Here is a 16379-nt window from a genome sequence, read left to right as displayed (position 1 = left end):
TACGCCGTTTCTGAGAATGAGAAGTGACATTTCAAAGGTGACAGGGCTGCTACTGCTGACTGCTTTTATTTGTGGAGGGGGAGGTTATATATACCCCTCTTAATTTTTATTCAAACATTACACAACACTTTGAAGAAAATGACAGAGGCGGAATGTTTCACTTCCTTTGTTAACCCCCCCCCCCCCAATCAGATTACAGCTTTTTGCTCTTTCAGCCACTGACAGAGAAGGCTCTCATGTTTAAAGTATGCTGCAAAATGATGGAACAAGGCACAAGCCAATTGAAGATGCAAGTTACTAATTGTTTGTCCAATCCCTGTATAGGTACAATCAGTTTGTGCTTCTTTTCCCTGTTGCCCATTACTGTATGAGCTGGAATCTAACCAGTTATAAGCAAATGGAGCTCAGCTTCTGCAAAGACTCAGCCAATCAAAGTGGCCTATTTGATTTGCAGCTGCCAATCAGACAGTGGTAGTGACAAGAGAGGCATAAGAATAAAGAAAGGGGAGTCCTAAGTAGAACAAAAGGGGGTCAGGAGACCAGGGGTTACTGGAGGACACCGCTCTGTCAGGTTTGCTTGCATTGAAAGGGTTAATTCATTAGGGTGCTATGAGAAAAGGGTGCAGACAATATGAGTCTGTCATCCAACTCTTAGAGGTTTTTATGGCAAGAGAGCATGTTAGATATTAAGCTTAGACAGAGAAGTAAAAATAAAAACAGAACAATATCATTTCGGGGGTGTTGTGGGCTCTGACTGAATGTTAAACATTTCTGTTTCTATAGAATTTCTGAACCATTGTGTAGGAAGATCAGTGACAGAAACTCTCTAACTGTCAGAGGCCGAGGGTATGCATTTATGCCTTTGTGGTGACATGTTTGGTGAGACCCTTAAAAGGTTATTGTTTCACAGTTTAATTTTTCTAAGAAAGGGGCGGGTTAAAGTGGAATTTCTTTCGCATAACTAAATCAGGTCTTTTACATTTCAGGACTGTACTACTTTCAGTGTCACTCATACTCTGGTGTGTTTCCTTGCTAGCTGCCAAGTGAGTGACCAAAATGTGTGACATGTGGCTTTTGGGGTCATCGGTGGGTGAATTCTACTGGGGCGGGAGTGATCTGAGCATTGTAAGAAACGTATATTAGAATTTATACTCCGCTCAGTCTGGATTGGTACTACAGGCTTTGAATACAAACCACTGTGAACAGTCACTGGGCAACAGTAGAATCTGAAAAGAGAACAAAATAAAGGTTATAAAGACAGTATAACCTGCCTGGAGCCTTTCTAATTAGCAGTGAGTCGAAGCGGCTGTTTGGGGCAGGGGAGAAATACAGATATTTGGTTTTATCCACGAAGCACATCTAGATCTTTTTACATGGCATCACCTGGTAGTATCCCCTACGTCTTCATTTCTCAGACTGGATATCTTAAGACTGTAGGCAATACTCAGCTGCTCCCCAGTAACAGGTAAATAATGGAATTAACCTTTTATCCTGACTGGTCATTATTTGGTAACTCGATTCTTGGAGTGTTTGCAAACAAAAATCTCTCCCCTTGCCATGCCGCTGCATTGTTGGATAAAGTGCTTTCTAAGTTTTTTTTTTAGAAATCATATATATTGAATGCACATGACTTATAATATAATACAATGTCTTGTTTTCAGAGAGGTCCTGTGATCATGCATTTTTGCAGTGTGTTTGCACTGGTTAACTGAACCACTATGCGATGTATTCATTTCAGTGTTTCCTCTCTTTCCTTTCTTTTCTTTGGCCATTATTGTAACATGTTTGCATGGGGAAGAAGACGTGAAAAATACACTATAAGACACTCATATTTAATGAGGTGTACAGTGCCTTATTTTCCATAGGCTTCAGCTTCTGCCTGTTTTAATATTTTCTGTATTATCTGATTGAGAGAGTGCCTTATTTTAAACAAAATTTCTGACATCTACCCATTTTAATATATGTATGCAGAACAGGAAAGCAGAACTCCTTTGCCTCATTTTTCATTGAAGGTTTCCTTTGTATCTGTTGACACTGTTTCATCCCTCCTGGTTAGTAAAGGCAACCGTCTTACTTTCAGCTTCATTTGATTTATGTTAGCGTTTTTCATTTCGGTCGACTAAAGTACAAACAGTGTGCAGGGCTGTAACAGAGAGGATTTGATTGCAACATATGAACCACAGTCTGATTGTTCTCAAGTCTGCTTTGTTTGAAATCTTAGTCTGACTGTTTTGTTTTGTCATTTTTTTTATCTTGCTGGGTTCACTAGAGGTGTCCTTTCCGGAAGGAAGACAAGACCATAAAGAGGGTAAAAGTGCAGAGTCACAAAGTGTGCAGGGTAAAAGTAGATGGTAGTCGAATGCACAACTGTTAATCTGCATGCTAGTAGCTTATCTGCTATTCAGCACCTCCAGCCCAGTAGAGAAATAAATTGGTAGAGAATCTTACGGCCTTCCTGTTTTCCCACAATGTATACGGAATTTGTTAAATGCTTCCAGTTATATAGTGGTGCAGTGCAGGAGGCTGGCTGCTGGAGTTACATTTTGAAATTTTGATCAATTGCCAAAACAGTTTAACATGGTGTTCACTGGTGGCACAGGTTTTATAAGAAACAATTTGTTAATTACTATGGCAGCTGCATATCTGCATGTTGTAACAGATTATGGTGGGGTCAGGTATTTTTTAATCTCTCCTGGTTGGGCAGGGGTATGTCCTTTAGAAAGGGAACAGCAGAAATATCACAAGGTTATTACTCATGGATTCGATGAGCAGGGAGTATCATAAGCAAGGTTATTACTCATGGATTCGATGAGCAGGGAGTATCATAAGGCCAAACAATACTACTTCTGTCTGTCGGCTGGTACTTAAGAAACAGCCTGCAATGGACTCTGGACCTTAAAAAACTTATGTATATAAACTGTACTACTGCACTTCACAAATCGGGGGGGGGGGGGGGGGGGGGCAGGAAACCTTATGATATTTTCATACACCAGAAGTTTAGAAACAAACACCAATAAGCATCACCTGCAGTTTTCAGAAAGTGAGTTGGTCTTAAACATTTTATAATTTTAGGGAGATAGAAAACACTTATTAATTCATTTGTTTCCAGGTAGGTTGCCTCAGTAATATGTGATGGCTTTGCCTTTTTTGCCAAAATGTTAAGTGCCAGCACTCTACAGACAAAAACTGCAGGCAATTATAACATTTTAGCTCCTGTGCATAGCAGAGCAGATAAGTGCCATTTTGAAATAGTTTCAAAGTGATAACTTTCTTGAGCCATGTTATTTATCTGTTTAATGTCCGACAGCCATTTGAATGGACATATTCAAAACACATCTTTTATCAGTGATGACCTTGGCCATTCACAAACAATCCATAGCAGAGCAAATTACAGATGAAAGAGTAACACGACAAGCTGTGTGAGTAAATGCATTTACAAAATAGTAAGTAGAAAGTGCAGACAAACTACAAAATGTGCTAAGTGCACTAGTTACCTGTGTTCAAATAGCAGATTTAGGCACTGGAGGAACAAGCCAAGGAGGAATGGGTGTGAGTGGCTGTAATGGTTACCCATCCCAGTGTGAGAATGATGGCTAGCACCACAGATGGAGCAATGCCTGGTATTCAGCCATGCAGTGAACCTATGCACAAGGTAAACAAACATCACAGACTATTTTAGTCATGACATGGGCACATGGAAACAATTCACATGTTTTCTGGGGATCGTTGCTAGCACCATGTCATGATTACCAAGCAACAGATACAACTAATATTTAAAAAAAATGCTGCCTGCCTGCAATTTAGGCCATTCCTCTGGCCAGCTCTGGGCAATTGCCTTAGCCTAAATGTGAAAAGGCTATTTTCTCCTGGAGAATGGGAATCTATCTGATGATGGCATATGCTGACAAAGGTTAGGGTAGCAGCATGGCCTAAAGGAGTATGGATGATTTGAGGGGTGTAAGTGGAAGCCTAAAAAAGTAAATAGGAACCCATTACCAAACACATATAAAGTATGAGGAATCTACGTGTATATAACATAGTCACCCCAGGGATAACCCAACAGCAACTGAAGGAAATAGGTGTTTGCAGCTGGAGAACTGAGAGGACCATTATGCAGGCTTACTTGTTACAGAATATACTGAAAGGGATTTGATTATATAGGTGATGAGATAAGTAAGTTTAGGTAGCCAACTTTATTTGGCTCAGATTTTAAGATGACTCTCGATGTTTTTTTTTTCTAAAGGTGGGGATTTTTTTAGCACATTTACTATGCAGTTAAGCCCACTGAACACAAGTCTCTATTTTCAGGAATGACCTGAGAGCACTGTCAGATCAAGTGACTTATTCAGGATCACACAGGAGACTGGCAGAATCGAACCCTGTATCCGTATCTAATGGGAGCAGCTCTTTAACACCTCAGAGCCTTAATCTTCTGTGCTATTAGCTGCTTCATATTCACACTAGCAGTAATGAAAAAATGACATTAATAGTAGGTACCACCTATTCAGCTCTATTATTAGCTGTTGTTAACTTGAGGATGCAGTATATGAGATACATGTAAGGTACTCTTCAAAAATGGCACCTTGCTGATCAACAGATAATCAGATATTGTCATGCTTCAAAAGTCAGACCACTAAATACAAAAAAAAAAAACAAACAAACAAAAAAAAAACCTTCAGAACATCTCTGCAGATCTATTCCTTTGCCTTTTTTGGCATGCGGAAACAAAATATATAATATGCCTGTACTGGTTTCATGCTTCTTGACTCCTTAGCAGAGAATTCCACCTTCAGGATGAAGTAAGTACAAAACCAGTCATGATGTTTTACATATTTTGCTTCCACATGCAAATAAAAGTCAGAAGACTTGCCCTGCAGTGCTGATGCAAAGTAATTCGATAGCTGCAGGTGTGCAAGCTTACTTGAACTACGTGTATTACTTGTGGTGCAGCACATTTGTACTCTAAAGACGTTTACTGTGCTGACACCTACCAAATTACTGCAGCATACCAGAGTTTGGCACAGTCCACAAGTCATGCACATATTCTGCCACAAAGCAGAGATGTTTGTTGTGTTTCTGAAGAAAAGTCTGCTACAGCAGTACTGGTTCCTGTGTAGGATTGTACCTAAACAATACATTGCAGCTCATATTTCTTTTTGGTTCCCATACAGTAATGTGGCAAATTCAGTACAGGGAAAGCTGTTATTTAACTTATCCAAAGGAACTAACAAAGACAGGAACATCTCAGAGACAAATTGTCACAGTCAAGTACAAAAGCTGCTAACAGTTGTCACAAGCCCCTGATTGTATACATAACTTTCTGATTAAGAACGCATCTAATCATGGTGAGCAGTTTCTGATCATAAATGTATCATTTGACCGTGGATATGATTTTCCAATAAAACACACAAGTTTCTGACCATTGTTACAAGCTATTATCATAGGATCATAGGGAGATACTAGGCTAATGGCTCTAGGGCCCTGACAAACCTAGTCAAGTTCTACCCTTATTTCCACGATTAGCACCAATTGCCCCTATCCAAGAGGGACATAGGTCAAACCCCTTGGTGAATTTATGGTTACCCATCCAATTGTCCAGATTGTGTTTGAAGAGGGCCAATGAGGTGCTCTGTTTGACATGAAGTGGCAGTCCATTCCAAACGTGTGGTAACCTCTGAGAGACAAATCTGCCCCTCCAGTAGGTTCTATTAATGGTCATCAGGATAAGGTGTTTATTGTGAGTAACCTGTGTACCATTTAACTTGCGTATATGTAGCATTTCCAATAAAGCAGGGTCAAAGATTGCCTTATATGCAAGGCATAGATTCCCTGTAAGTAGTCTGTAAGAAACAGAATAAAGTGACATTGATTTCAAATGATCCACATAGGACAGATGCTGAAGACCTTGAATTTTCCTTGTGAGTAACCTTTATGGTCTCTCCAATTGCTGCAGATGCTTGGAAAGGTACATACCAAAAGGGGAGTTGTACTCAATTATTGGCCAAATGAGGGAAGAGTACAGAGAGCTTATAACTTATTTTTTTATGGATGCAATGTCCTTACTTAAGAGATGAGCAATATAGAATGCCCTTCTTACCACTGTGGAGACATGGAGATCAAAGATAAGGTTGCTGTCAACCTGTGTGACAGGTCTCTCACCACTGAGTGCGTACTTAGGATGTTGTTATTGATGTGCTAGTTGGCAGTAACATTGCACTTACTGAAAGGGATGATAATACTTTTTTTGCATTGAGTTTAAAGCCATGAATTTGGCACCCATCATTTGATTGTGTAAGACCCTATTTTAGGATGTTGACGTCATTTGGAGATTCTATGAACTCTCCCAGTTTGCAGTAATCAGCAAACTTTGTCAGCCACAAACCTTTAGTTTTAGATTGTACTTCAAAGCAACAGATTCCAAACAGTATAGGTCCCAGGACTGATTCCTGTGGAGCACCACTGGTTACAGGTCTGCTGTTAGAGGTGGATTCCCCTATTTTGACTATATGGGTTCTATCAATGAGCCAGTTAGCAACCCATCTAACGATATAAGGGTTAATACCTTGCTGGGTGAGTTTGTCGATGATGCCTGAGTGGGGAATAGTGTCTAAAACCTTTGCTAAGTCTAGATAGGCTGTATTTATGAGATTCCTTTTTGGCTTGTATTCTTGTAATAAATACTTTTGCTTTATGTTTCAGGTTCAAGTGTGCGTATTCCACAAGCATCTAAGCTGTGTCACCTTCAGTTTAAAGTGTAAAGCTGCAGATTTATGTCCTGGAATCTAAGGTCCCTGGAGATTATTTTGTGTCTATAGGTTAAGTTAAATGACCCAGGTCTGTCATCTCTGGATCTGCTATTCCATACTAACAGTCCATGATGTCTGCTTCTCTGTGCACAGACCTTGGAGAGCTCTTTATTTACTCTTGTGGTACCACACTGGAAGCAAAGCATCTGCAGGCTCCAGAGCCTGAGTCCAGGGTTCTGGGCCTTTACTTTTCCTGCAGCTGGAATGGCTCCTGCAGGCAGTTCCGGCAGAAACTGATGGAGTTCTACACAGCGGTAAATGCCAAATGTGAGCGAGGGAGCAGAAGACTGGAAGTGGTGCTTATCAGCTCAGACCAGGCCAAGGAGGAATGGGCTAAGGATTTTGATGGGACTCCATGGCTCTCTATCCCCTTTGAGGACCAAGACAGGAAGGTAAGAAGAATGTGGGAGAAAGGCACAACAGAACTGGGTGAATATATGTATTTTGCTGTGATGATGAAACAGATATGTTTCCTGTTTGGGTTTGCCTCATGTGATTCCAGGGAAAGCTAATCATCTCATCTCCACTTCTCTTTAAACATAATCCAGTGCCCGTGAGTGCTGTCTAACCTGGTAATCTTACAATTTTTATTCTCCCTTTTTCAGCCATGGAAATACTAGAAAAGTAGGCCTTTTTCCTTATGCCCATGTTTCCAAGATTGATATTGAGCCCTGGCTAGAAATAGAAGACAAGGGTAACTGGCAGGGCTACCCTGTATTCGTACATGCTGTTAATATGTTTGTGCGCTGTAACTTGTGGCCTTGCAATTAGCAAATGCTTTGTATTTCTACATAACTTACATTATGCCTGATGATTTGAATTCTTATAATCCATTCTTAGAAAAACTGGGAAAGGACCAAGGTTTGTAAGTCTTATTCTGTACTTAATACATCATTTTGTTAGCTGATTGGTGTGGAATGCACATTGCTGTATCAGATATATCTGTCTCTGATGTCACTTAGTTACCCATTTTTTCTGTATTGCTTACTATGTAACTGTTTGATGCTCCTGTATTATACAGTAACTTATTTGTTTGCATGTTTGTTTGTTTGCTTGTTAATTAGATAACTACACTGACAGAACTGCCTCTTCAGCGGTTACTTAGGAGAAACATATGTGACTTGCTTAAAGTTACACATGATGCGAGCTGGGAATGAAGGAATATCCAAAAAGAGGCCATTTTATATAGTGTGCTTACCATCAGTGATACTTTCATCAGGAGCCCAAAGCTGTACCCCATCAAAGACGTTAGCTATTTTCTGGTAACCCCTGTTTTCTACCAGGGGCACAGCATAAGTTTCCCCATGACTATGTGCATCTGTATTTCCTCTTATTCTGCTGTCTGAAGTGCAGTGACTTCACTAAGTGGAAATTGGATGTTCAGACAATATGTCTTTTTTTTCTATGCTTCATGCAGGACAGAAGATAAGAGGCAATCATAGAGTAGTCTGTTCCTGCTCCAGCTGTTTCTAAGTAATCTGATGCTAGCTTTCCACCATGGTAAAAGTCTTCAACCCCTCCCAGATGATGTCAAAAACAAGATCCTGGATGCTCTCCTGGACAATAAGTTCTTCTTTGGCAAGCAATCTGCTGAACTATTCAAAAGTTTGCAGGAAAAAAAAAACAAGGAACCACAGGATCTAAAGCATTTGCTGGTTTCCCCAGTTCCAAAGTTTTACAAGAACTACCCTACAAAACCCAGCTTTGTTAGAAGGGTACCTGCTCCTTCCACTTCTTCCTCTAAGCACAGGAAAGGGGCTAGGAAAACCTCATCCCCTAGGACTACTTCCTCCCAATCTACCCCCAGCAGTCCTTTCCAGACAGACCAAACAGTGTGTGACTGCCTAAATCCCCTCCCCCTCCCCCTCAATACCCACTTCTCTTACTGTCTCCCCCTATGGCAACATATCACTTCAGACAGCTGGGTCTTATCAATAGTGGAAAAAGGGTACTTTTTGACCTGGCAGGAAAAACACTTACCAAAAGGCATACCCCTCCCTCCCAAAAATCAAATTCACCTGATACCCCAGTTCATCCAGGATTTACTATCACAGGGCACTATAGAGAGATACCATCAGGACAAGAGGGTCAAGGGTTTTATTCCAGGCTCTTCCTGGTCCCAAAACAGGAGGGTCATTGGGGGCCTGTACTGGACCTGTCCCTGTTAAATCCTTACCTGCATGTACCTTCTTTCCCTATGCTATCCTTTCAAACCCTTCTTCCACTTTTGACATCCAGCACCTTCATGGCCACTTTGGACCTGAAGGAGGAATACCTCCATATCCCCATCCACTCAGACTTCAGGAGATTTCTATGCTTTGATGTGCCATTCTCACACTATCAATTTACTGCTATGCCCTTTGGTTTGTCTATAGCACCAAGGAGTGTCTAGCCCCAGCAGTAGCCTTCTGCAGAACAAAAGGCATACAGATTTATCCTTGCTCTTCAGGCACACCTGCAATTCACTGTGTCTCTCCTAAGAAGTCTAGGGTTTACTCACAACCTACTGAGGTCCTAAATCACTTCATCCCAAGACCAGATCTTCTTGGGTTGCAGAATAAGGACAGATTTGATGAAGGCCTTCCTCCCACAAGACAAGGTCAGTTCTCTAACCAGCTTCTTCCAAGACCTAATTCTGGTCTCCCACATCTCTGCCAGGGAATTACTCCATCTTCTGGGTTTAATGGCAGCTACTCTTCCTATGCTGCCCCTTGCCAGGTTGCACATGAGGAAGCTCCAGTGGTACTCGAAGAATGTCTGGTCCCAACACAATCTCCCCCTGGATTTTCAGGTGCCCTTCCTGCCCTGCCTGAAAAAAGACTTGGGGTGGTGGATCCAACAAATAAGCTAGAATCCAGGTCTCCCTCTACAGCCCACCAAGACAACCCAATTCATGCACAAGGATCCCAAACAAAATGAAAGAAAATGCACAAGGATGCCTGGTCTTGGGGATGGGGGGGCCACTATGAATTTTCTCAAGGTACAGGCTCAATGGGAGCCCTCCCTCCAGAAAAAAATAAATCAATGTAAAGGAAATGACTTCTTTCCTTCTAGCTCTAAAGACCTTCCTCCTGCTCATACAACCTGGTCCCCTACAAGTCTTCACAGAGAACAACACAGTGATGTGGTACATCAACAAGTGGGTGAAGGGGGGACCAGATACTACTTACTTTGTAAGCTAGCAATACAAGCATGGGAGTTGGCCATTAAGCACAATGTAACACTGCAGGTAGTCTATATCCCATCACAAGACAACCATCAGGGAGATGCCCTCAGCAGATCATTCTATTAACATCACAAATGGATGTTACACAGGGATGTTTTCTTAGAAATTGTCCAGCAGTGGGGCACCCCACAGATAGATCTGTTTGCCTCCCCTCAGAACAGACAACTACAGCTATTCTTCTCCAGGATCCCCTCACCACTAGCGTGGAAAGTGGATGCCTTTTCAATCTCTTGGAAAGGGCTGTTTGTCTATCCCCCTTCCCTCTCATTCAGAAGGTCCTGCTGAAAATTCAGGGGTACAATCCAAAAATTTGCTGGTGACCCCCTATTGGCCAAGGCAACATTGGTCCCTCCTTCTTCTATCTCTTGCCAAGGGCAATCACCACAAGTTGCCTCACAAGGTGGACCTTCTGACACAACAGAAGGGATCCCTTATCTATCCTCATCTGAAAACCCTCAGCCTTACCCTGTGGGTGATAAACCTCTGATCCCTTTCAGACACCTTTACTCTGAGAGTATGCTATCTGTCCTGCAGGAGAACAGGAAACCTACTACCAGGATATCCTATTTATCAAAATGGAAAAGGTTCTCCAGCTGGTGTCTTCGAAGGCAACTAGACCCCTTCCAAGCAGGTGTTCCTCTAGTTCTAGCCTTTATGTGTGAGCGCCTAAAATCAGAACTTTCATATTCTTCAATGAAAGTCCATTTGTCAGCCATTTTAGCCTGCTTACCTATGGGTCCACTCCTATTATCAAGATTGGAGATGAAACCTTTTCTTAAGGGGGTTCTCCACACCAGGCCACCAAGGAAACCTACCCCTCCTCTGTGGGACCTGAACTTTGTTCTGGAGAAACTTACCTCTACCCTCTTTGAACCTGCAGCTTCTGCCACTTTAAAGATATGCACCTGGAAGACTGTCTTGTTAGTAGCCCTTACTTCAGCTAGAAGAGTCTCTGAGCTGCAAGCTCTCATGGCTGCTACACTCTACACTATTTTTCAAAGGGACAGGGTTTCTCTTCGTACTAACCCTTCCTTCATGCTCAAAGTGGTTAACAAACTGTCACTTAATCAATCTATCCATTTACCCATCTTCTTCCCTTCACCACAGAATGACAGTGAGAGAGCTCTATTCCCTTGATGTTCACAGGCAACTGAGGTTTTATCTGGACAAGACTAAGGACATTAGAAAGTTCAACCAACTCTTTGTATCATTTCCCCCCAGAACCCTGGGGAAAGCTGATCCAAACAAACAATATCCTCCTGGATCCGCAGAACTATATCCTTTTGTTGCTCCTTCCATGGTAAAGAGTTACCCCACACAGTTAAAGCACACTCCACTAGAGCAGTGGCCTCTTCAGGGGTGTTTCTTAAAAGTCTGGATATGGCCACTATCCTAGAAGCAGCCAAGTGGTCTTCTTAACATGCTTTCACCAAGCACTATAAATTGGATAACATCTCCAGAGCCAGGGCAGGATTTGCAAAAGCCTTTCTTCATAGATTCCTGGAGACTGATACCTCTTTCTCCACCCATTGCTCTGTTTGAGGTGTGGTACTCTCCTACATGTGCGAATACTATAACATGGGAGTAGAAGGACATAGATTAGTTGTGTAAAATCTTACCATAACCATATATGTCCTTCTCTTCCATGTTGCAGTATTCCTTCCCTTCCTCTTATTCCCCCTAAAGAACCTTTTCCCTGTCTGGATGGCATCCTTCCTTTATCCTTAGACTATTGTCCAATTGGGCGGTCAGTTCTGAGGTCTATGCATGCAGACATCATATTTATGGCCCACAGATTATGGCCCTGCATGTGATGTCCCACGGACCTGATACCAGCCAGGCTTAAGGTGTGGTAGATGAGCTGAATGTTTGGGTTGCCTGAGGTGGAGAATCCCACATGTGAGAATACTGCAACATGGAAGAGAAGGACATCTATGGTTATGGTAAGATTTTACACAACTAATCTTTATATGTGCCATAGTGTAGTGCAATTATTACTATAATTTGTGGTTGTGAAATTCCGTATATCACAACACAAGCATACCTCCTCTTTTACAGTCCCACATAATGATAAACATTAACTCATTAACACTAATGTCTACATGATGCAATAGCTCAGGGAATGCAGTACAGGTAGTGTTTTCCTCCTGTGTGGAATTCGCTACACCAATGCAAGCCACTTCTTTTGTACTGTAATTGCATTGATTTTTTTCCTGAATGGAATTCCCAGTATTAATACAAATTGCCTTTTGCACAAAAAAATCCCTTAGGGTTGAATGACAGTCTTAGTAACATCAAAATGTTTCAAGGGGGTAGGAGGGTGGTGTAATGATTAAGGTGTTTCACATCTGGTAATTGGCTAGGCTTAAAATGGCCCACAAGGGCAGTTAGTCTAATGCTAATCTATGAGCCTAAAAGGCATCACTATTATTATTTTTAATCTGTGGGAGTTTCCTACTTTTTAACACAAGCCCCCTTCCAGCTACAAATTTCAGTCAGTAATAAGGATGTCTGTGTGACAAAATGTTCTCAGACAATACACTGCAGTTAGTTTTTCCCCCCTATGCGTAATTCATTATATAAATGCAAGCACCATTTCTCTCTTCATAAATAATGGTGTAATTTCTCTCAGTAACAACATCTGACAGTTACTCTGATGTCAAGCAATGTAATGCTTCTTTAATTTTTTCCCTTGTGGGATTCCATCTTCTTAAAAAAAGTAGAAAAAATAATAGTCTTAGTAACAACAATGTATGATATTCACACTGTTCTCAGGCAGCATAATCTGGCTTAGGACCTCCTCTTACATGCATACTTTTAAGTTGCCTCTAACCCTGGCCATGTTTAGTAAGGAAAAAATATATTTTCTACCCATAAGATGACTGGTGATTGTCTGTCAGTCTTAGTAGCTTAAGGTAATATCACCACCACCACCTCAATATTCTAAATGCAGCCTCATTTTCTGTTTATTTATTTATATTTTAACATTGATTGACTTGGAATATAAGATGGTCCACATTCCCTTTTCATCCATAACTAAGCTACAAGGACAAGGGTAAAATGCAACATATAAAGATGTATAGATTTTAGTGTAGCCATTTAAAACTATTTTTGGGTGGTGATATACTAATTTAACTGTCTCCTTATCTCTTCTTGCTGTCCTCTGACCTCTGTGGGATGGAAATATGGCCTTTTCTAATGACACAATACAGGGTTTTACACATTAGTCTCACAGTCTAGCATGTTACATTATGATCAGTTTCCATTAAAGTTGGGTGTTTTCCTAATTTTCAATGTAGAAAAATCAGAACATGTGAAGATAGAGCTGTCATTACATTGGAGTAAAAACTCCTATCTTCTCTTACTCTCCAAATAATGCAATTTTTTGTCAATGGAAACATGCCATGGCCAAAACTCTCTATGCTTATGGAGGCAATGTGGTGTGGTCAAATTAAGCACTGAGCTGAAATTAAATCCCTGCTGAAAGAATGAGGGTTTTAAGTGCATTTTGTGTTTGAGTATCTTAGTCTAATTCCTTGAAAGTTTTATTAAGAATTCGTAGATGGGTATAGGGTTTACAAATATTTCACTGTCAGTCCAGTCTGTTGCTTTATATTCATTTTACATTAGAAGAAGGTGTATGACATCTTTTGAGGATCATGAATATAGAACATTTCCAGAATATATATGTGTTTGTCATCAAAATAGAAATTAAAATAATATATATTTTTTCTGAGTAGATAAAGTTTTTTTTTGCCACTGGCTCACTCACTCACATTTAGGCTCATATGCATTAATGCACATTACAAAAGGATAAAGTTATGCAGTTGCCTTTACTGAAATCATCAACTAAGGGCATTCTGTGGCTGATGAATATAACATATTTTCCATTAGATTTTGTAGAAAATGTAAAACCCTTTCAAAGATATGGTTGTATATCTAAGTACTAGGAATAAGCAGTCTGGTTCATAACAATCATATATATATATATATATATATATATATATATATATATATATAGTGTTTTTTAAACTGGAACTAAAATTATATTTGATGTTCATCATATTGATCACTGCTGCGGTAGAATTAGCTGCAAAGGTTATATCCTGTCAAGGAAATAACAGCCAGACAACTCCCAAAGCTTCAGGGCACCTTCCATGTGCCTAAACTGTCAGACAGATTGAGATGAGCTAACTAAAAGATAAGTTTTGTTGCCAAGCCCTTCAGAGCTTTACTGCCATTGAAAAGTACACTCCCATAAGGCTTTCAAGGCTCAGCTACCGGCTTTGTGCTACTTGTTGGGCAGATACGTTCCCTTTGGGGAAACACCTTACAGTTTTATAAATACTGTTTGTATTTTAGCACTTGCTTCTTCAAGAAACATATGTTAAGGTTAGGAGTTTTGTGTTTTAATGGACTGCCACAAGTCTGTAATTTAAATGAGAGCACTCTTTATTCCTCTTAGTTGAAAAGTTGTGTAAAGTAATGGAAAACTATTTTTTTAGTACAGAAATTGTGTTTATTTTACTTTTGGGGGCTGGCAAATTGTTTTAAAATGCTTTTACTGTATTTTTTTTCTGTGAAAAAATGACTTTTAAAGACTTGTAGTTTTTACTAACATTTGCTACTTGTCTTCCCTGGGAAAGAGGCACAATTTTCAAGTTGACCATAGAACAAACTACCAGTCCCATAGCTGGTCTTCCTACCAGTCCCACAGTTGGTCTTCCTTCCAGCTATATAAAGAAAAAGTTAAGCAAACAACCTTTGCCATCACAGCAGGTCAGCAATTTGTCTCAGTCACAGGTGTGTGACTCTGCTGTGGCCATTTGTTGTACCTTAGCATATTTCATCTTTTACCTTGGATCCCTCTGGTGTAACACCTACAGCCACTATTGACTGTGGGTTAGGTATGTCCTCTGAGGCTGTTGAGGTTAGCGGACAAGGGAGAGCTATTCTTGTCAGTCCTGGGAGAGGGAAAAGAGAAGATTTCTCTGTTGTGTCAGAATGCAGTGCCCATCCCTGGGGAAGCTACTGCTGCCATTAGTAACACAGGTGTCCCCAATTTTTCTGTGAAAAAGAAACAGAAAACTAAGCTTGTGTCTACTCTTCTTCTTATTTCCACAGACAGGAGTAGTTTACTTGGTCTGGCTCAGGGTTTAATTCAGGTTGTTGATCTTTCTTGTAAAGTATTTTCTGGTGAAAGACAAAGAGATTCAAGATTCTGAATCTGAATGGGAAGATGAAGGGACAGATAGAGGTTATTCTTCTCAGATTTCTGATTCAGATTCAGATAAGAGCTCGGTTTCTGATTCCCCCTTTGAGGTTTTCTCTTTCTCTGAGACTATTGTTAGAACATTACAGTGTTTCAGTGGGATAATACTGAGGTTTCTCAGTCTGTCAGAAAGTACAATGAATTTTTACAAAAGGAATTTCCAGAACCTACACCAATTCCTTATGTTCTGTCTGCTTTAGAGGATGTTTCTGTTACTGCCTGCAATGTTCCTTATAGTCAGCCAACTGTTCAAAAAAGGCAGATATGATATATAAAGTCCCTCACTCTTTTAGGTTTTTATACACTTTTCACAAACTTGACCCAGCATCTAGATTCAGTTGATCCCACTGCTTGTAAATATTTAGTTAATTCCAGTCCTACTGTTTCTGATAAGCATGGATAAATTATTGATAAATATGAGAAAAAGTGTATACTTCTGCAACTTTGATTTCCAGAATTTTGAATTGTCAGGCTCATATGTTAAAGTTTGTCCTGACTAATTGTGAAAGTATGAGAATGTTTTTATTTGCTTTAAATAATTTAGTTTCTTCTATTGCACATGTCAGTACTCATTGTTTACAGAGTGTTTGTATGGCTTTATTGATACTTCTTCCAGGGCTATGGCCACTAGTACTGGTTTGAAGAGGTTTGCATGACTGCATTCTCAGAACCTCCCAGATGATGTTAAAATGAGATGTTTGATTCCCCTCTGGATAGATATTTAGTTTTTGGCCTTTGTGCTACAGAAGTGATCAAAAGTGTGATGAAAGATGTAAGCTGATCTATGGAATCTCTAAGATTTTCAGTCCTCCTTTTGCAAATTTTCTAATTAATTCTCTAACTCCTCATTCAGCTTTAGCAAAAAGCAGAATAAACAGTCTCAACAAAATATGAGTAAGCAGACTTTTAAGAAAAAATGGCAAGGGGGTTCAGAAGAAGCTTTAAACCTTCCAAAACAAAGAATAGTTTGAATGACTGCTCAATATACCTTGTGACCCCCTTCCACCTTGGTCTCTTTTCTCTTTCAGAAAGTATGAATATCCATTTTTTCTCTTTGGCACCAGTTTCAGTCAAG

At 40.3% G+C, this 16379-nt stretch overlaps 1 protein-coding gene across 1 annotated transcript in view; it reads left to right on the top strand.

Annotated features, from left to right (window-relative positions):
- Window positions 1-418: 418 nt before the first annotated feature.
- The window catches only part of LOC122813789 (nucleoredoxin-like), a 180272-nt gene continuing 164311 nt past the window's right edge, over window positions 419-16379 (top strand). Inside the window, exons 1-2 of the mRNA XM_044086294.1 lie at window positions 419-1465; window positions 6700-7198. Coding sequence (XP_043942229.1) covers window positions 6875-7198 — 324 coding nt within the window. The 5' untranslated portion in view covers window positions 419-1465; window positions 6700-6874. The remainder of the gene's footprint in view (window positions 1466-6699; window positions 7199-16379) is intronic.

The sequence above is a fragment of the Protopterus annectens genome, chromosome 10.part0 (genome assembly GCF_019279795.1).
Source record: "Protopterus annectens isolate FY-2018-M chromosome 10.part0, PAN1.0, whole genome shotgun sequence".
In the NCBI taxonomy this organism is placed as follows: Eukaryota; Metazoa; Chordata; order Ceratodontiformes; family Protopteridae; genus Protopterus; species Protopterus annectens.
Note: the sequence above shows the minus strand (reverse complement) of the source record. Positions and strands in the feature narration are given on the sequence as shown.